This window comes from Lipophrys pholis, assembly GCF_963383615.2.
Source record: "Lipophrys pholis genome assembly, chromosome: 11".
Classification (NCBI taxonomy): Eukaryota; Metazoa; Chordata; class Actinopteri; order Blenniiformes; family Blenniidae; genus Lipophrys; species Lipophrys pholis.
Genome location: NC_137631.1, coordinates 7,256,632 through 7,278,588, shown reverse-complemented (window position 1 = coordinate 7,278,588; position 21,957 = coordinate 7,256,632). Strand labels below are relative to the sequence as shown.

At 41.0% G+C, this 21,957-nt stretch overlaps 1 protein-coding gene across 4 annotated transcripts in view; it reads right to left on the bottom strand.

Annotated features, from left to right (window-relative positions):
• Positions 1–11,359: 11,359 nt before the first annotated feature.
• LOC308116366 (transcription factor SOX-6-like) overlaps positions 11,360–21,957 on the bottom strand; it is a 118,466-nt gene continuing 107,868 nt past the window's right edge. For all 4 annotated transcript variants that reach the window (XM_080474522.1, XM_080474524.1, XM_080474521.1 and 1 more), the window contains exons 13-16: positions 20,022–20,130; positions 18,681–18,851; positions 15,209–15,422; positions 11,360–12,395 (exon numbers count right to left, since the gene is read on the bottom strand). In XM_080474522.1, coding sequence (XP_080330648.1) covers positions 12,050–12,395; positions 15,209–15,422; positions 18,681–18,851; positions 20,022–20,130 — 840 coding nt within the window. In that variant the 3' untranslated portion in view covers positions 11,360–12,049. The remainder of the gene's footprint in view (positions 12,396–15,208; positions 15,423–18,680; positions 18,852–20,021; positions 20,131–21,957) is intronic.

Here is a 21,957-nt window from a genome sequence, read left to right as displayed (position 1 = left end):
GGTTCTTTCTGAAGGTGTCACACATCATCCATCATGAATTGGTAGGAAATCTCTGCCATTTACTTGGTAAAAATCAAAGTGATGCGTAAAGAAAGAAAGTGAAGCTTTTTTTCTTGAGGACATTAAGTTGTACGACTCCAATACACACATTCAAGTGCTCTCCAGCTGTAATTATCAGAACTGGGTGTTCGCAGCTCTGTTTTGGACCGACGTAAAAGGTCAAACGACTATAAACATGAGGACATAAAGAGACAGAAATGAGCAGTTTGATTAATAGGTTCAAGACAGTCACTTTATCTCACTGTGTGATGTGTGGCTGCTTGTTAAATTAAAAGCTCTCTTTATTTCGGTGATTGAAAGAGGCTCCGCGCTGATCAAAGGTGCTGCAGTTTCTTCTCATGTGGTTAATCCAACCTTGAATCTCTGGGTGTATATTATATGTATATCATAAGTAAAAGAGACACTTGTACATGTAAACATAGGGATATTCTATAGTGGGATAAAACCACCACTAAATCATTGATGCTTACGCATGATCGTTTTTTTTTATTCCATATGAAGGGCAATTTGACTCTATTCTGTTGTCTGAGTCTTGGAAGAGGCGGATCCAGACAACGGTAGAGGCTCCCGAGGGTCCCTGTGCAAGACCCTTGCCCCCCCCAGTGCTTTAAAATAAAACTGATATATATAATTAGAAGGACTGTATATGACTAGAGTTTGTTTTTTTGTCTATTACATTACATTGTTATTATCGATATTTCTTATTATGGCTCTATGGGCATGTGTCAACATGTGTAATGTCATGTGACTATATATATATATAAGTGTCCTTATCTATTGTTGTTTTTAATAAAAGCTGCCTAAACACTCCCAAACAAATTCCTCATGTGCTGAACATACCTGGTGATAAACATTTTTACCTGCAAACCACCCAGTGGTTAAAACATATCATAAAAATGAATTCTCCTTCATTCTGCACTCTTTAATTCAAAATGTAACTCTGACTTACTATTGTTGTCGATGGAAACTTAAAAACAGCCACGTATGAACTCTTTGCACTGACAAACAAGAGGCACAAGAAAAAGGAATAAATACACCAAATGAACAATTTAAAAGTTTACTACCACTTAACGGCAGCCTTTATTTCTATTTGGGAGAAATGAATTGGTCCGAAACTCTTGGTTAAGATCAGGACATGGACTGAGGTTAGAGGTAAGTGATTGCATGCACGCTCCACTCCTCTGCAAGTAGGTTGGTTTATACGCAGCCCCGACTTCCAAACTCTCGTAATGTCAACTGGCTACATTACTTTCCGCAGTAGCATTGAGAGCTGGCATTGGACATTAATTGCGAGATGCAAAGTATATATAGCCATAGAGCAAAAAAGAAGTAAAGGTTGAGGGGTTAAAACTCTCTAGACTTGCTGAAGTCAATAGAAGAACTTGGATTGAAGTCAATTATTATGCATTGATATATTATAATACATTTATCTATTTGCTTTTATGGAATTTCAAATGAGTTCCAAGCGTGAAACTTTGCGGGTAAGCTCGATTTTGGACCAACTTTCAATCAGTGGCTGTTCAGTCGGCTTTGTTGTACCTGTAGCGCCCAAATCGTGAACCAAAAACAAAACAATGAAGACAAAAAAAACAAACAAACACGCCAGACTGCGGGAATTGACGCAACATGCTCGGAAATGTCAACAAGTCCCCTAAGATTCGTGCGTCTCAACCGTCTTTATCTGAGAGCGAAACACACGCGATTGTTAAAATTTGTCGACGGGATTACGGCAGGTCAGACCAGGGGAGGGCTGGCAACAATGGCATTCTTCACTTCCTCACGGTCATGTGCAGATCGGCGCATCAAGGCTGCTGTCGAGTCTTTGAGTCAAACAATCGGCTGCTTTCATGTCGGCATTTTTTTTGTTAAACATATAATATTTAATTAGCGGACTAATGCACTTAAAAAGACCCAAGGACTTTGCCTCAAGCGTTACTGTGTCTACTGTCTTTATCTGATGGCGGAGCACAAAAGGGAATATGATTGTAAAATCTGTAGAAAGAAATATGGCGGGGCAAATGAGGGAAGGACTGGCAACAATGGCGTTCTTTACCTCCTCACGGCCGCGCACAGACCCACTCATCAAGGCTGCAGCCGTGTCTTTGAGTCAAACAATCCAGACGCTTTCATGCTGGCATTTTTCGTTAAATATATCATATTTAATTAGCGGACTAATGCACTTAAAAAGACCCAAGGACTTTGCCACAAAAAGGAAAAATTGGCCTTCTGTCCATTGCCTATTTTCCTGAAAAAGTACTGTAGATTTTTTTTTCTTTCACTTTTAATTGCATTAAAAAATAAGTATATGCCTTTATGCAGTGTTTCAAAAACATGGAAACTGCTAAGGCAATTCATTTCAGAGGGTTTTTATTTTTTTTCTTTGCACAATTTGCTTTTATTCAGACATTACATTTGGCTTTTTAGTTATTGTTAAAGGCCTCCCAAGGCTGCTGACCCTTGGAATTTTAATAAGCCCTCCTCCCAACTTACAATTGATATCAACTTTCATTATCACAAAACTCTTCCGCAATGTCTTCAATGGAAGATTTCTTTTTAATTATCCACCTTATTTACATGTGACGCACAATGTATGAGATGTGTTTTATTCCTATTTTGTATGGATCTTGCCACATTTTCAATTACCAAAGATTTCTGGGAAAAAAATAAATAAAAAATAGAAGTTGTACTTCAAACTAATCTTTACTACAACGCGAGCTTTGAAGACATGCCATACTGTGAATATCAGTAACCTGTAAACTATAATGCAGATGGTGATCTGATCAACATTTTAATAATTCTTACTTTTTTTACGGATTTGTGGTGTGGTTAAAGACAGCTGATGGAGAAAGTACCTTTAATGTAATTCTCATAAAGCTGTAGGGCCAATGTGATGGTCGGAGTGCAGTGTCTAACTGAATGTGTGCAGGTCAAAAGGTAAGGTGCATGCCGGCATCCATTGGGCTTAGAAATGATCGCAAAACCAATGTCACATTAATTTTAATATTTGATCCGTGGTAGATGTGGTTGCTGCAACTTGACAAAGGTCCAACAAGGACTGAGGCACAGAAAATTGTTCTGTTGTTCACAGGAGCCTCACAGGTAAGTCTGAAAGGTTCACAGGGTTTTATGAAACCCAGCATTTTTAAAAAGGTGGTCCAAAGACTAATCAAGAGTTAAACACCTAATTGGTGTGAAAATGCCTGAAATGCCTGAAAATACCTGTTCAGTTTGCTCGGCTTCAATGCATTTTGATGAATGATTGTTGGATTTCGCAGGTGTCGGAGTTGAAGTCAAATAAATATTGTGAACAATGTCAGGACTTCCTCTGAAAGGTGCAACAGGGGTGCCAAGGTCAAATTGATTCATTTACAGGGAGAACACTGCGGCTAAATGTGTATTAACCGGGCGGTATTAGTAGGATTGAGCTGGATATAGTTTGATACCCGGCAGATATGAAGAGGTGGATCATGATTTTATTTACCGACGGTGAAGTCTGAATGAGGAAGTGTAAACATCAGATACTCACTACTCATGTTTCTGTCTCAGCTTAAGTAGTAATCATCTGTTAAAGGGATTAAAGGAAGCGATTCATTTCATATGCTGTTTGTTGTTGTTTTGATTTCGCGCTGTCGCTATAGATTTAATTTGTTCAACTTTTTAAAATTTTGTTTCATTAAAAAAAAAAAAAAATAAATAGAAATAGATATTTTATAAATATTCTTGTAGCCAAGGTTCTCTTGTTTAACTTGATTAGTAATATCAAATAATGAACTGTTTGATGGATAGTTTTCATTATCTTTTGCTTTGTCTGGAATCGTCCCGACTATTTCATCGCAAGGGGAACATAAATTCTGTTGTTTTTGCTTTGAAGGTACATATTCTGTTAAAAAAAGAACAGAAACATAAAGCATTTATGTTTTTTAAGGGAAAAACGATGATCATTGCAGCATATTTGGAGTAAAATCTGCTCTATTGTGCAACGTTGATGGGAGAGCAAGTTTTTACCTGCACCGCCTCGTAAACGGTGCTCCTCCTAAAGTACGATCAGCCCAACGGAAATATGAGGGTCAATTAGTCTCCTTTTGAATCCAAACCATTTGAATGATTGAGGATGGCAGGCTCAAAGAGGAGGGCGAGCGTGCTGCACGGCACCATGACCACTGTGCGAGCTTTAATGAGTGGTGGAGCCTCCGTGATCACAAACAGGGCGGCTTTGATGCTCCATTGAAAGAGCCTCTCCAACACGTCTGAAGGGGGCTTCTGCTTTGTAATAACAATTTATAATTCTCTTGATCTAAATGCCCAATTGGTGAGGAGAGGAAAATAAGAAAGGATGTGGTTCTCTCTGCTCTTCAAGCTGTTTTTTTTTTTTTTGTTTTTTTTTTTCTTCCAAAAATCAAAAAGTGAATTTGCCTAGAGGGCCCATCCGAAGCAGGCTTTCATGAAGAAAGCGTGTCATTAAGCCTCATCAGCCCCTCACACATGAGAAAAAAAAAAAAAACCACGAGAAAAGAAAGGTATATTCAAAGTCAGTGTGATCACTGCTCAGATTATCACTGCCAATACTGTGTCTGCCTCGTCTGAGAGAAACAAGTGCCACAGTAACCCTACAAAACGTCTCAGATAATAGCAGCACCTGAGTAGCACTTAGGTGAATGTGTAGCATTACTGTATTTTTAAAATAGATTCTAACAGAGGAGGAAATGGCTGTTTTAAAGATACTAGAAGTAAAATAATACACTTTATTATGGCATTGATTCTGGTATGGAGGTTGGACAGTGGCACTCAATGTCAAAAATGTGGAGGCAGCTGACCAGGTCATGTTATTTATGTGTAATTGGAAAGACAAGTTTGATGTCCAGACTCCAGAAATGGTCATATAATGGGTATAAGTTGTTAATGCTAATGCTGAAACTGTTTATTTGTCAGGTTGAACTTAGAACCACTTTGCTGCAGTTGAAACTTGAAAAAACACATTATGGAAAACCAGCTGTGTCAACATGAGTCCATTTAGTTTGTATAATGTATTCGCATAAGATGTTTAGTGTTCTGCATGAACTTTAGGAAGACAGGTCAATTTTAATGGTTACTGATAATGTTAATAATGTATTTATAATCTTACTAGTCAGGGCCAGCAGTAACAAAATACCCCCCCACCGCCAAAAAAGTATTGGTGCCTCTGCCGATACAGCCATACAGGGGGCGATAGCGCTCTGACGGGGGTTCGGACCGTGCGAGTCTCGCGCACCACTGTCACGCATGCTCGCTTGTCTGTCTGTGAGAATGACAATAACGGAGAAAGAGGCTATGCGGAGATAAATGAACCGAGGGATATTGCATTGGTCGAACCAAAACCTGACCTAATTTAATGCCAACCTAATTGGCGGGCGCCACGATTAAATCCTGCGATCCTTTTTGATGAATGACTCTATGAGGCTGCTAAAGCCACTGCTATTCCATGTTCCGGAGCTTGTACTGAAGAGTAACCATGACCAGCAGAACAGCTTGTTGTGCTCCCAGCTAGCTAGCCACCCAATCGTAGTAGTTGGTAGTTTCCCGCTGTAAAATGCTGCACAAAGCCTTTGGTCTTCCTCTACTCACAATTTCCATTTCTTATGCAAACGAGCACCTTAAGAAAGGCCCACGAAGCAGGTCCGCTATCGTATCATCCGATCCTGCTGTTAAATTAGCCGCCATCACCTCCAGAATAGTAGATAATAACAGTGCGTCGTCATGCACCTGCCCATGGGCCAATCAGTCAAGCTCATTTCAATGACGACACTAAGACCAGCACAAGAACCCCCGCTTGCCCTCAGGCGTTCCGTCAATACCACATCAAAATTTGATTGGCTGATGATACTGTCAATCAACATTTTAACCCAATAGCAGCGTCCAGCTTCGATCAGAGGTTAGAAATGCAGTTACTTCTGGCCCCAGCAGAGGAAAGGAGCTGTGCTGCGTTTAGAGGACGTAGGAGATTTGAGCTCCACAACATATAACAAAATATAGTCGTTGTCTGGATAAAGTTGGATGCTGAACAAGTAGCCTAATTCATTCCAGACACAGATTTCAGAATCACTTTTTAATTATAAAAAAAAAAAAAAGAAAAATCATTTTTGACAGGCGAGCCCTGCTGCCCCTGACTGCACAATACTGGTTACTAATGGTAGTGTAGGCTATAGTTGTAATATTGTAATGTGTTCCTGCCCGGGGACTACAGATGGAAACTAGTGACAGCAAAGCATCTTTTCTTTAAGATTAATATAATTTGTACATGGTGCCTGACAAATAAACAAATAAACTCGTCTAAATTACTACTTTTGTCTCACACAAAAACATCCCAGCGTTTCTACATGTTCTCTCTGAGGCTCCGGTTACACGACAACGAATTAGAGTGTATCCGCAAAACTTTCTTCACTTTTGGGGCGTCCATTTACACGGCACCAGTGTGCGGATGCACTGTATCCGTGAAGTTTTTAATCCGGCTCCCAAGATGTAAAGATTCTTTCACGGTGCAAATCCCTCCTGCAGAGACCGCCTGGAGGCTACAGAGCCTGCTACTGCGCATGCACATCTCTCCCCCTCCCTCCTGCTCATCCAGTTGTAAACAAACATGGCGGCCGCGTTGTGGTACGACCCGCGGTCTATATTCTAGTTTTATCGTCCATACCAGTAGTTTAATAGTTGAGACTCACCCCTGATATCATCCGATGCGTCATCAGTCCATGCGGATGTCGGGTTCTCTCCATTTTCTTCACGTTTATAGTGTCTTGTTCTCTGCACACACGTCCGTGTAGTTTCATAACAAAATCAAGCAACAGCGCCCTCCAGTGGCCCGGCATACAAACGACATCGTTGTCTCTGTGTCCGCTGCTGCAGTGTAAACACACTCCTTTTTTTTTTTTTTAGCGATTAGGTGTTGTCACGTGAAACGTTGTTGTGTAAACAGGGCCCGAGTGTGCCTGGGTTTTCTCTGAGTACTTCATTTATCTACCACGGTCCCAAATTGACATTTGAATATTTCATGTGTGACTCTGAATCATCTGTATGTGTGAATATGTGTGTTTGACAGTGCTTCTCTCTGGGTTTGGGTTAGGGTTAGGGTTAGGGTTAGGAGACTGATTCAAGCTGTTTTGGCCCATATGGACTAACTCCAGCTCCCAGTAACCAAAACTTGAGATGTAAACAATACCTTTGACAGAAATACAGGAAAACCAGGTTCTGTTTTTTATTTAAATAATCAGTGAGGGAAATGTTAAATTGATTACAGTAGGGCTTGGGAGAGAAGTGCATCATCCACGTTGCAGTGAGAATGTAAATGTGGATATTGCCCGTGTGAAGAAGGTAGATGACGATGAGCAGAGGACCTAGGAGAGAACTCTGTGGGACACCTCCAGAAAGAATTGACATCAGGACAGGATTTGAACTAGTTCAAGGGTTTGACTGTGATTCTATTAATTGATAAACTAATATAAGAGAATATGCGTAAGTTCCTTTACTTGAAAATATGTCTTTTACAATCTAATTTGAACTCAACTGAGCAGAGTAACAGCAGCACAAGGATCTTTCAAGGCACATAAAGTCTTACAGTATGTGAGAGCGACTAAATTTGCATTATAATGAATTCTCTGCTGTGCTTTTTTCTTCTTTGTTTTGAAGGATGGTCTTTCTAATGTTCATGTTCATATTATACATTATTAGAATGACTGGTAAGTTCTGTGTGGATTTGCAGGTAAAAAAGAGGTCAACTGTTATAACTGTGTATAATTCATTTTATTTTATTATTTTTTAACTTGCTTTCATTGCATCTACAATAAAATCAGCTCCAAAAAAGCGGGTTTTGAATGTGTGTACTGTAATATTTATCTTGAATGTCCACCGCTTTAATTTTGAAAGAAGTGGACAAAAGCTTGACTTCTTCGAAAACATATAAATAAAAAATATATATACCATGGAAATGTTTTACTGGGGAAAAGCACCCTCATGACCCTGCCTGCTGCATTTCCAATTTAGCTCCTATTCATGAATACCAACATATGAATCTTGTAAAATCAGACATTTGTCTAACCAATCTTCTTAGAATAGCTGAGTTCTTCCAACAACGTATTGTTTCACTCGCAGACAGTTTGGTAGTAAGAGTGGATTTAGTACAATGGAATAAGGTTTATTAGTTACTTAGAAGTGATGTTAGTAACAGTCAGACATCACTGCTGGTTTTTAAATGTTTTTGTATTACGTTATTATATATATTCTATTATTTTAATTTTGTCATCTACATTACTGTAGCAGCTATTTGCTGTTAGCATTATTGCCTTTAAATCCCAGTTGAAAACAACGTCATGGTCCAACGGCCAACTTATTTCTTCTCCAATCAGGTTCAGTTATTTTGAATTTTTCATCACCTCAAGCAGGTGATGCATTGTTTTAAAATGCAGCAATGCTCTCACAGTCCATGTACATAATTTCTGAATCTGTGTGTGTGTGTGTGTGTGTGTGTGTGTGTGTGTGTGTGTGTGTGTGTGTGTGTGTGTGTGTGTGTGTGTGTGTGTGTGTGTGTGTGTTCGTGTGTGTGTGTGTGTGTGTGTGTGTACAGTGGCCATACAGCAACTATCTTCAACAGAGGTGTTGAAACGTTTCGCTGTGATCACCACCTCCACGCACACACACACACACACACACACACACACACCCACACAAAACAGTGTGTCAGCCTGCAAACGGCTACACGTTTATGCTGCCGAAAGGAAAAGGGAAATGTAAATTACGATGACTTATTTAACGAGATTAGCATGGCAACAGCGCAAGTATGATTTCAAACACCCCTCCCAACCATCCCCGTTGCGCAGCACATGAGCGCTCGCAAAGTGTGTGACAAACTCGCAGGCGCCCCACTCAGGGTGACGCTACAGTTGATTTGGGAATTACAATTAGATTTATGATGTGGCTACATATGGCTGAGCTCTCTGCTTCTCTCTCTGAAATGCAGCGAGCACCGGCGCCGCGGCGCGTACACCACAGCGCAGTCAGGATGTGTGGCGTTACCTCACACACGCACACACGCACACGCGCACACACACACACACACACTGGAACAATAGGCCACATTTACTGTAATGGGCCACCAAAATATAAAGACCAAATGGAATACCTCAACTTTGGAAACAGAAAGCCTTGTGTTGGAAATTATTTTTAAAAAAACCTGGAAAGTGAGAGCAGTATTTAGAGTAATGGAAAATAAAAATTCATGCAGCACTACCTGCGACTCTTCCAACACACACACAAGTTCCCATGTACACAAACACAGCAGTGAGTGATGTACACGTTCGAACGCACCATTCCCGAGAAGAAACAACTGAAAAGCAATGATGCAGGGACAAAATTGTAAGAAAAATCTCAAGTCTTTACTTTTTTTTATTTATATGTATTTTTTTTGATTGTCATTCTCACCAAGTTGTACTGACACTTTTTAGAGCCAAAGCTGGCTAATAAATACAATGAAATGTTAAAACGCACAATTGAATTTCAAATACAATACTCATCACAAAAAAAAAAGAACAAAAAAAAAAAAAAAAGAAGTGTGCGACCGGAAAACTGAGCATGAGGTTACCTATTTAAAGAGGTCGGAGGTGACGAGACCTCTTTAGGCGGCACTAGAGCTGTAGCGACAAAAAAAAAAATTTGTTTTAAATACATGAAATGCTTCGGGGGGGGGGGGGGGGGGGGGGAATGGCAATTTACTGGTGCCCCGAGGCTCCCAAAATGTGACGTTTGACTGTTCTAATTTATCCTGTTTAAAATCAAAACAACATTTTCACATTAATCAATACAAAAAAAAAACAAAACATAAAAACATAGAATTTATATCCAGTGCTTAGGATGTGTATGACAGAAATGTCTATGCACGAGGCTTTTTTTTTCCTATAATGTAAGCCAAAAGAGAGAAAAAAGTTTTGTCCCAGCTTGTGAAGCTCTTCCAAGTTATATATATATATATATATAAAAAAAAAAAAGAAAAGTAAAAAAAAAGAAAGAAACTTCCCGATATGGTCATGAAGAGAGAATTGCAGTTTGAAGATGCACTGAAGCAGCTCAACAAAAAGCAGTCAGAAAAAACCAGAGAAGGTCACAGGTTTGGAAAATGGAACGATAAGATTCAAATTAACAGAGAATGCAGTGGATTTTAAAAAAAAAAAGGAAAGAAGAAGAAGAAGAAGGTTTTCTTAAACGGCTTGACCGCAGAGCTGCATCAAGCCGAGAAGGGGAACATCTCGCTTCAGACTGTGGAAAAAGTGGAGCGCTCCGGCTGACATGCTGATCCAGAAAAATGAAATTTCTGCCTCCAAGCTTCTCTTAATGATTTACTCTTACAAATATGCTTCCAGTCCAGTAAAGGCTGCTCAATAGAAAATCGAAACTTTTTCTACTTATCAATTAATCAATTATACTTTGTTTTTTTTACCCATGTGGTGCAACAATTAGTCCCACATTAAGGTCATCCTGCTAATTCTCAGATGTTTAAGGGACTCAATAAGACTCAGGAAATCCTAAAGTGAGGATGAATTTGTCCCAAAAAAAAAAAAAATGACACCTTTTGAATTTAAAGGGACAGATGCTGTTGCTGCACTTACTGTCAAAAGTGTTTGGCCTCAAGGAACTATGGGCAATGTGGTTTTACAAAAGCACCGACACAGTGGAATAAAGGAAGAGGCGCCTTCACTGCTGCTCTTTTAATTATGTCTGTGAGCCGGAGGTGTGGGGCGGGGGGGTTGGGGGGGGGGCTGCCAACAAGCGACGTGAAGTGTGTGTGATGAAGACACATCCTCCCTGAGCACGGCCTGCGACCGGGCCGGGAGGGCGGCCAGCAGGAGCGGGTCCCCCACCTCACCAGATAAAGCAAACCGATCGTATAAGACTTTTTTGCAGCATTGAGAAATTAAGACTACAACATCCCGAGTGAATGTGAATGTTTGGCACATTTGAAGAAAATCTGTACAATATATGGGTACATAATAATAATAATAATAATAATAATAATAATAATAATAATAATAATAATAATAATAATAAAAGGGAATCTGCTCCCTTTATTAAGTTGACAGTCTGAAAAGTCCTACCACTCTTTATGTCTGAAAACAAACAAACAAAACAAAAAAAAAAACACATTCACAAGCTGGCACATCATACCTGAGCTGGGATCTTTAAAAAGAAAAAGAAAAAAAAAGAAAGAAAAAACTAACAGTAATGTAATGTAAGCAGTTTTTCAAAAAAATAATGTGGAGCACTGTTTTTTTTTTTTTTTGTAAGAAAACAAAAGTAAGACTATAAGATTACAAGAGCTAGGATTTATATTAAAAACTTTCCAAATTTCAAGTTCCGACAGTCCAGAGTTTGTACAGGCAGTGACCTGTCAGAAAAAAAAAGTCTATAGAACAAAACAAAATTTAAAGGGCACCCCCCCCCCCCCCCCCCCTTCCCCCAAAAAAACAGGAAAACACAAAAAGTAAATACATATTAATAAAAACTAAATCACTCCTTAAACATTTAAGACCAAATAGCTGTTGAAGACCAATTCCTAATGCTTCAAAACCCATGCATGCTCTTTACAAACCACACAGCAATGTGTTCGTCGCTCATTTGTTCTTTGTCTCTCTCCATCTCTCACTCCTCCAACTCGTATTCGCTCCGGTTAAGATTGTCAAAGTGAAGGAAACTGAAGTTCATCATCTTCTGGTTGGGTTTTATTGTTGGGGGGGAGGGAGGGGGGGTTCTCACCTGTCCTTTTTCATCAAACGGCCGTTTTTCCGAGTACTTTCTGAGCATGTCCGCTGTTTTCAGGATCCTGTGAGGGCGCGCTCGGTGCACGATGCAACGTGTCTTGGAAGCGCGCCCGAAGGTCTCTGTAATATACGGTGTTTTTTAAGAGGCGTGTCCGAGGATAACGGGAGTCGCTCTCTTCGTTCTCTTTGTACACCTGACACCCTGGGCGCGCTCAGTTGGCACTGACGGCCTCCCGCGTCTCGTGGTCGCTGCTATAGTCTGACTTGGGCTCGTCCTCAAAGTCCTCGTACATGTCCATGTCGTCGTCGCCGTTGGCCGGGTCGATGGGGAGATCCAGGGCTCCGACCCCGCCGCCGTTGCTCCCGCCGCCACCGCCGGGCTCAGACTTCACCCCGTACGTGCTCTGGATGACGGGGATGACGGGTTCGGGGCTGGCTGAGTTGCTGGAGCAGTCTGAGGTCATGTGTGGCGATGGCGTGGCCGTGGTGGCCATGGTTATGCCTGGGTAAACGGCGACTCCTCCTGGGCTGTTACCCAGAGAAATGGGGGGCTGAGGCCTGAGAAACAACACAAGAGGGTAACTATTAATTAACCAGAACAAACACTTACTCTACAGTGCAAAAGAATAGAGATTTGATGAATAAAAAGCATAAAGAAGACACAAATATTCCAGGTTGATGCTTGTGTTGTAAACTTAAACAATAAAACTGCTAATTTATGGATTTTTATGGGTTAACGAGCTTCATGCTTCATGCAGTACAGGTGATGCGTTCAGGTGCATCACGTAACTCCGAACTTTCTTTTTTCTTTCTTTCTTTTTTTTTATTGGGTGGGTGCTGCTTATATTCAGGTGCGCACAATACTCCGGAAATTACTCAAATAATAATCATTTCAATGGTCAACTCAGTTTAGTCAGAGGAGTCATTTCCCATTCAGTTTCCTTTTTCTTTTATTTCTTTTTTTTCCCCTTTTTACACGAAATATTTCTGATCAACCACATTTAATTTTGCATTATTTTCAGCAAAATCTTCATAACTGAAAACGAGTTCTATGATTTCGTAGGTGTGGAATTCATAAGCTCAAGGCTAACAAGGAGCTGTACAAAAAAATCTTTCATTTTAGCTTGACCCCCCCCCCCCAAAATTTGGTGACCTGATAAATCTATGAGATTTAAGGTTTGATTTAAAATAGTAGCATGTATAATACAGTGAGACTGTAAAGGCTGACAAATACACTGAGCAATAAGGGTCATAGCAATCTGTGAGCATCGGAAGTAGATATCTGGTTTACACACGTTTGGTCGTGAATTAAAATGCAAAAATGTGTTGAGACATTGCTCATGGAAATTATTTCCAACCAAGAGAACATTAGAAATTCAGTGACGTTAGGTCGTTATCGAGGAGAGATAAGCTGTTGTGAACTCACTTCAGGTCCACTTACTTAAAGCTGCTCGGAGCCCATAGAAATGCCTCATTTATGATTTAGAAAAAAACGTGCAAATCTGCTGTTATTGAACGGTTCTCAGCCTTTTCCTCAGCTGGCTCACCACGACTTTCATTTGCAGATTTTGTAGTGATATATTTTCTTTGTTATGCTCCTTCTCAGATCTTGTAAGCTTCTCTTTCCAGCAGATTGTTTCCTGAGGCTAATGCAGTCACAAATTTCATTTAAGTACTCCTGTTTATTTGTACTGTTATTTTTAGCTGATCGCCAGCAAAGCGCAGGCAAACTGAAAGTGTAATGTGTTTTCTACAGGATCTTAATAAATTAGACCCTTACTGTGAGAGATCTACAGCGAATCAGAAATCTGTACGCATTTCAGGTCTGTCTTGTATTTGTTGACTATATTACACTGAAAGTATCACTCGCAGTCTAAGGAGGCAAATTGGCTGTATGAAAATGTATTTTCAATAAGAATATAACACACACAGGTATAACAAAGCGTCACATTAGGAGAGGGACAGAAAGTCTCCAGATCAGACGCTGATTCATTTGAACAAAACATTACTGGTGAATCCACTTAAGTTAAGCGGCTTCTCATCTGGTGGAGCAAGTCCGAACACAACGCTCTGCCTGCCAGCTCACAGCATCGGCTAAATAACCTGCTAAAATATCGATGGAATGAGTTTAAACGCACATCACTCACACAGGCCCTCTGGCTCCTCGACTGAACCGCATAAAGCAGGAAAATTACCGTCACCTTTTTCACCTAACAGTTTTCCCTCCTCTGTCTCCTCAAACAATTACTGCTGCACACTCTGAAAGGCTCCTTCTCAAGTTAGAGGCTTTAAAACAACACCAGTTTAGTTAAATGGAAAGTGCCAGACGCTGCTTGTGTACTGGCTCCCTGCTCAGTAGCTGTGTGTTTTAGCTTTAATTGAAAGTCCAGGCCTGGAGAATCGAAGCTTTTTATTATTTCTTTCTCTTTTTGCATTTACTTGACCACACACAGTAAATGTGGCATTCGAGCCTGTGACGTCCGCCTTGCTCTCGTTCCCTCTCAAACATCTGCTTACATTTCATATTCCACCATGTCTGTCTGTGTCCAATTTCTCTGCCCGCAAGCGCCCGGCATTGTCCTAATTTAATAAATGACAAGCTATTAAAAATCGCTCCTATTCAAAGCTGTGGCCTCTGGTAAATCCATCTCCAACATAGGCCACTGCGATGGCTTTAAACACATCCAGGGCTGGTTCCTATTAAGACAATGCCACTGTTTTTTTTTCCCCTCGCTGCACAGACTACACTCAGAAAATATAACGCTCCTCAGCCGATGGTTAAAGGATTTTGCAGATAGAACCACAGACGGTTCCAAAGCTTTCATGAAGGATCCATAAACCCTGACGGTCATTCCACAAACCTCCAGCAAATGGATGCAGTTAGGAATCATTCTTCTCTATTTATGCTGAAGCACATTGAGGAAAAGGACCTCACATAAAGTGCAAAGTTGCCAATGATATACTTGAATGAAATACACTCCAAACTAGTTCTCAAAACAAAAGATAGACACTTTTGTGGAATACATATGGTTGTTTCATATTCTAGCCAAGCATCTTTTCTTTTTTTTTTTTTTGTGGGTATTTAAGCTGGAAGGATTGTGTGTTTATGTAAAAGATAACTGAATTGAAGTATCGTAGCACACAAAGCCTTTGTCTGTGATCCAAGGCTTCTGATGACTGCCCAGGGCTTGTGTCTGTCAATGCACCGTGAGGTCCAAAGAAATGTAGAAAATTCTAGTGAATATTGTACATAATGCAAACATGTTACTCATTTTCATCAAAATACACACTATTATTCTCTTGTGTTAGTGACTGAAGGAATATTCAACTGTGAGGAAGTCATGAAACATGGTACAGCGTGCCATACTGACCCCACAAAGAACTGCCTCATCTCCTGACGTCTTGAGCGCATCATCTGCTTGTACTCGCCGATGCGCAGCTTCTTGCCGTCGATGATGCATGTCCTCTTGGGCCGCGGCTTGTACTTGTAGTTGGGATATTTCTCCAGGTGGATCTTGCTCAGGCGGGCCTGCTCCTCATAGTATGGCTGCTTCTCCTGGTTGGTCATGGCTTTCCAGCGAGAGCCTGACGGAAAACAGCACGTCAATGGTTAGTTCATCGTAACATGATTTAGGCTTTGTTGAGAAGTCTTCAATAGATCAACAAAGTAATATTACCGACTCGGTGACAGACAAATATTTTAGAAGCGATGTAATTTAGCTACTAAAGGTACAGCAGGGAGTTCAAAAGTAGCAAAGCTATCGCTAGCGCGCATTCTAACCTTATGCAAAATATCCCAATGCTATAGCCTAATGCTATTTACGTACTGTATAGGTAGGTATACAACATATTGACCAAAATAAAAACCAAATTAACTAACTATTCAAAAACTTGAACTTTTATTAACCCTCCAATGAAATAATATAAATAAGATTGATGCTACATTTTATGGTTGTGCCATTGTGAAAAATGTGCAACGAGTGACTGAAATACCTTTCATCATCTGGCGGGTCTTTGAAATTACTTTATTGTTTGGTTGTTGTTGTTTTTTACTGTACATATCAAAAGTGGGTGGCACACTTGTGTATCTCTTCTCTGATTGGACGAGGGACCTCAGTAACAAACAACTCTATTTCCCTACTTTTTAGGACAATTTTTATTTTCTTTTTAATTTTCCAGATATGATCAGCAGTGTAGGAGTTATGGCTATGAGAAGTCGACATGCCAGAACAAGAATCAAAGAGTCACGTAACAACAATTGTTCCAATATTTAACCTCTCGAGTTGATAATAGCCTAGCGAGCCAAACGAGACACGCAGCAGGCCGTTCGATAAGAGTCAACCGTATGATGGAGGCGTATGATGTCATGGTGTGAACAAACACCACAGAGAGCTTCAGCTCAGGAAGCTATTTAAAGTGGATTTCTCTCTCCCTCTCTCTCTCTCCCTCTCTGAGAGAATGATTCATTGTGTACTTCTTGTCTTCCACTGGTAAGAGGACCCTCTGAACAAGTGGACGGGGCCATTACATCTGGAACGCAGCACATCTGCGAGGCACTTTGATTACACGCACACTACCTCGCTCCTCTGTTTACCAAGGTTTATCACAAACTCTGCTTCTGCTTTCTTCTGACACAGGAAACAGGGACGAGTTTTTCTTTTTAAAGCCTGCCACCCACTCCCCGAAGTCCAGCTGTGTTATTCTGTTGGAAGGACGTGCATTGTACACACACAGGCATCTACACGTACACAAGTTTGGTTTTTTTTGTTCTGGCCTCAGTCGAAGCTTAGTCGAGAAAAAGTTTCCCATTTTGGTGATTCTTGCAAATCATATTCAACCTTAAATTTCATGTTGAATCAAATAATAATATCTGTAATGGTTCATTAAAAAACAGGCCTTTAATACATCAGTTGAAAGTAATTTTTTTTGGCAAAGACATAATTAGATTCCTGGAGCCAAAACATTCACGCTATAAATTCAGGAAGCAGTTCGCTGCACACAAAACACCCATTTATACCAGTTCCTTCGATGGTCCAAGTCAAAAACACAGGCGCGTGTAAGAAAAAGCAATTTGTTCACGATACTCAGGAGGAGCATTTACATTCAGGGACCCTCCGGCTCGCTCGAACGCTGCGGCGGACAGTGGAGGTCTTACGAACCGTTCACGAACAACCGTTACGCTCAGCACCGTGTGAATGGATATCTGTGTGGAGGAGGTCAGAATCCACACAAATTTCAACTGAATGCATCCATCACACTAGTCAGGCTGACACAGAGGAGCTTTGTGTGCTCACCGTTCTGGGGTGAAACGCACACTAGTCCCTCTTATAGTCGGTAAGGAACTCTGTGAACTGGCCGACATGGTGGCAGGTTAACCTCATGAGACAAGAGGGGGAATTTAACAAAACCTACTCTGACAGTGGAGGGATGGGACGTGCTTGTTTTCATTTCTTGTAGTTGCACCCAGATGTTTTTTTTTTATTCACTCCCCATTTTAGAACTGACTATCTATATCAGAGGTGTCTAACATAAGCCGCCTGGGTCAAAATCGGCCTGCAAGAGGCTCCAATCCGTCCGAACCACCATGTAAATTGCAAACATTTCAAAGAAAACATTGTTTTTCAAACCTATTTCTTATGAGTAGTGGACACAATACCCAGACCCAAGCTGAGATATCTATGATGTTGCCATGAAATGTTGCTACAAAACTAATCTCAAAGCCAGGATATCAGGGTGAAAGGTTTGTCAAAACACCCATGATGCAACAGCTACAGAAGTTCTGCACCAGAAGGTTTCATTAAAACTGGCTTTATGTTGAGTTTGTAGTAAGTTTTGGTTGTAACTGTTTTGTGAAAATATATAGACATCACACATGCTCTGTGTCACAACAAAGAAAACATTTAAAGTTTTATTTTAAGGGTTATTATGAGACTATTTTACCGGTCCAGTCCACTCAAGATGAAACTGGGCTGTTCGCGGCCTCTGAAGGTGTTTCACTCCTCTGAGCTATATAATTTAATAGTAGTTTGTATGAGGGAAATTAACTGATTGTAACATTTTATAATTAGAGGTAAAATTCCAGCTGAGAAAATCAGTTCAATTCCAAATGATGGAAAAGGGAGAATATATTTTAAAACCCAATCCTCTTACAAAAACAAAATGTCAGATTTATATCCCAAATGCCAAATCACATGCTCAAGAGAGTTACGTATGATTTTAGGAAACTCACTCGTTTGATATTATGAAATATACCCAAAATAATGTATATGAAACTTAAAATTTTGATCCTCCCCCTATTAGCCTCACAATGGTTTGATCCATTTCTCTGCCTGTGGATCTGTGGAAGTGTGTCATATCAAAGATAACTTATCACCAGTTGGTAGCTACTTTTAAAAAGCTTCACCTAAAACAAGAAACTATAAACACACTTTCATTTGCATTACTCTTGAGTTTCTGAAACAACCGTACAGACACACCCAGCTGGTAAAATGCACCAACAATTGGTGAAGTTAACGTTGATTTATTTGCAGTTGTGTTTGATATAATTACCAAAAGGCTATTTTTAGAACTAATTATTTTCCAAATAAGCAACTTGTCCCACTGACGCTATTCAATGTACTTACAGGTTTTGTTTTTCTGCATGTGAAATTGGTCCTAATGAATGAAAGCCTCTATTGTTTTTCAAAATATCACTGAATACTGGAAAACTCCACAAGTAATTCAACAGGTCGTCAATGACCCGTGAACTGTTTGGCCCTCACAGAGGCACTCACAATGAAATACTGTGAGCTTTAAATGTTACAGGTGAAGCTGTGTCGTACCAATGGGACGTTATTGTCTTACCGAGGATCTTGCTGATGTTGGAGTTGTGCATGTCGGGGAAGGTCTGCAGGATCTTCCTCCTCTCGTCTTTGGCCCACACCATGAAGGCGTTCATGGGCCTCTTGATGTGCGGCTCGCTGGTGTTCCTGCCCCGCGACTCCCTGTACACTCGTGCCTCCTGGATGTTGCTCGCTGTGTGACGAGGAAAAAAAAAAAAAAAAAAAAGACATTCTTCAGTCAAAATAATTGACAATCTACATTTGTGCTTTTACGGTTGAGATGCGGCAGAGACAGCAATGACAAGGATGAATATTGTTTGCATCCTGGTGAGGCCCCCTGTTCTGCCTTCTTGGAAGAGGATGTATAAGGAAAGTATAACAAAAGTCCGGTGGGGTCTGTGCTGGGATGCCCTCCACATCCTGACACAAACATACTATAGTCAGTTTGCTTCCGCTTGATATTATCTCAGTGCCTGGGCTCCTGTGTTTACTCCTCGGACTCTAAACTAAACCACGACGAGCCCTCCTCAGCTCCTCGACGCCTGTAAACAGTAGTGCTTTATGAGAAACAGGTGGGTCAAGGGGAACCCCCCCCCCCCCCCCCCCCCCACCCCCCCACCCCGACGTGAACACCCAGGCAAGACTGCACTCAAAGGAAGTGATAATGTCAGTATTTTGCATGCAACAATATCTTCAAACTGCGCTGAATATAGAGTACATGAAAGCCAAGTCTTGTCATCAATTAAAGCACACATAATAGAGTACTTCAATTTAAAAGTCCTCTTGCACTAGGATAACTTGCTGGCTGTCTTCGCCTGCTTTGTTGTGCATACTTGAACTGGGTGTCACAACCATCACTTGTTGGGGAAAAAAAAAAAAAGGGATGGTTGAGCCTCTCGTCGTGTACTTGCAGAAAGAATGACATTTAAAAATTTCAAGAGTTTAAGATGTTGACACTAAGCACCTTGTTTAGCTATTTAGGGCGTCCTTGACCGCTGCTTCCCGAGGAGCACAATAAATATTTGTGTTTTCAGAACCAAACATGAATACCTGAGTGTTCGAGCTCCTTTCTGGCAGGAGTGATCATTGTAGAGCCAAAAGTAAGGTCTCTTCAACATGTGGCCCGCTGAGCTCCATGTCACAGGAATCATATTGTATGAATAGTATGTGACTGACGCACTCTGAAAACACTTTCTTTTCTAGTCCTCCTTGCCTTATCTTTTATTCTTTTATGCTGCAGCTTGAATTCCTGATTTTAAAAAAAAAAACTACAACCAAGAAAATTGAAAGTGATGAATGTCAGAGTGTCTTGGGTGAAGCTGAGTGTCAGGAAATGTGCAGCCATGCTAAAGAAGGTGCTCACCATCCAGATCCTCTGGTCTAGTCAGGTCAATGACTCGATGGACCATCTTTCCAGCATCCTCTCCGAGCTTCCCCAGGTGCTGGCTCAGTGTCTCGTAGTGCAGCCGCTCCTGCAGGAAGAGTTCATATGTCAATGTCGCTGATAACACAATACAGTACTGAGAATGAAACCCAAATGTTCAGAATGAAAAGACAGGAACACGTTAGAAAGTCTTACTGCATTTCAACTTTCTTCATGAGATTTTTTCTATTTTCTCCAACTGTATCATTAATCTATTCTCAATCCTCGTTTATGAAGCTTCAGGTTGTGAAGAGCTGAAGCCAATACCAGTTTATTCTCCGTGAAAGGCAGGGGACAGATTTATTCCTCAAAATGCAGCATAAAATACAAGCCTTCTTATTTTATTCCCTTAATGTGGCTCTCACACGCTGTTGAACCACTTGGCTGGTCGATCAGGTTACCTTGCATCCCCTAAATTGGGGTCACGAGGGATAACTTTGACGGTAATGAAAATAAAACTAATTGCTGGGTTGAGTTGGACGTCGGCACGATTCCTCAAAAAAGATATTTTGCAATGCTTTCGCTTTTTTTCATTCCGAGAGGAAATAGGCAATGACGATTACTGCAAAGAACTATTAGAAAAATCACTGAAGCTGTGTTTATCATCAGTGTTGTCTGCAGCCTCCCATCGTCACGGTACGCTCTCTGAGATTTCTCTCCACTTCGAAGACAACAAAAAAAAAAAAACTTCTACGAGCAACTCGCCTTGGGGCCTTCCAGCTAAAATTACCCCACCACGCTCTCAAACTGTGGTGGAAAACATGGAACCCTCTGCACTGCTACCACACATCCACACTCCTCTCCTCTCCCTTCTTCTTCTGCCCTTCCTCCCTCCTTCTGGGCTCTCCTCCTTTTTCTGGTGACAGAGGCATTTTGTTTGACGCAAAGAATGGTTGCCGGGTGAAGTCATGCCGCGGTAGCCGCTGGCAGGGTTGGTGGAACTTAGGGGCCGACGTGTGTGTGTATGAGTGTGCGAGTGTTCATGTGTGTGTGTGTGTGTGTGTGTGTGTGTGTGTTTATAGATGGGGAGTCGGTGCGGGCCAATGTCAGCACTACAGCAGGGCTGTAATCAGGCCCACCACAGAACATGTGCCTGGGCAGTGCCATGCTCACCGCAAGAAGCAACCGCCTAACAAAGGGCTAAAGAAAAGAGAGAGAGAGAGGAGGTGGAGTGGGAATCAAGCCTGGAGACAAGAATAAGTCTTCAAGCTGGCTGAAAAAAAAAAAAGAAAAAAAAAGAAAATCTGTGTTGAATGACGGGTGGAGGAGAGCGGTCGCTGCTCATGATGATGCTTTTGGGCTTTTGGAAGCAGGTCCAAAGCTCGGCGTTCTGTCATTAAATGTTGGACATGCTGGCTGTCAGATGTCCTTTACTGCAGTGGTTTTCAAAGTGAAGGGAGTACCTTCCCTGTGGGGAGCAGGGGAGCTTCAGGAAAGGCCCAGCGACAAGGAAAATGAACGAGAAAAAACAAGTACAACCTCGGCCAACTTCAGGTGTCAGATGTCCTTGTTTAGGTTTGAATCTGCAATCTCTAAACAGAGGAAGCAGGATGACGTCTACTTAAAATTTGAATTTTCGTAGCCTGCTGCTCCATCCCTAATGTGTGTTGATCACAGATAATTGTTTCTTGCGAAATAAATGTTTGAAAGGGAGGCTCAAAGAGAGCTGACAATGCCACCTGCATGAGTCACCCGCCTAAATAGCTTTTATTGGGCCATATTTAAAAAATAAAGAAGGTTAGATTTCATCGTATAACCCTACATTATTGCTGATGCCCACGATGGGTGTGATTTCAACTCCAGGACCATTCTGTTTATTGTGAAGGGGTGTTAGGATCAACAAAGTACCTTCCAGGCTTCTTAAGTACCGTACCTT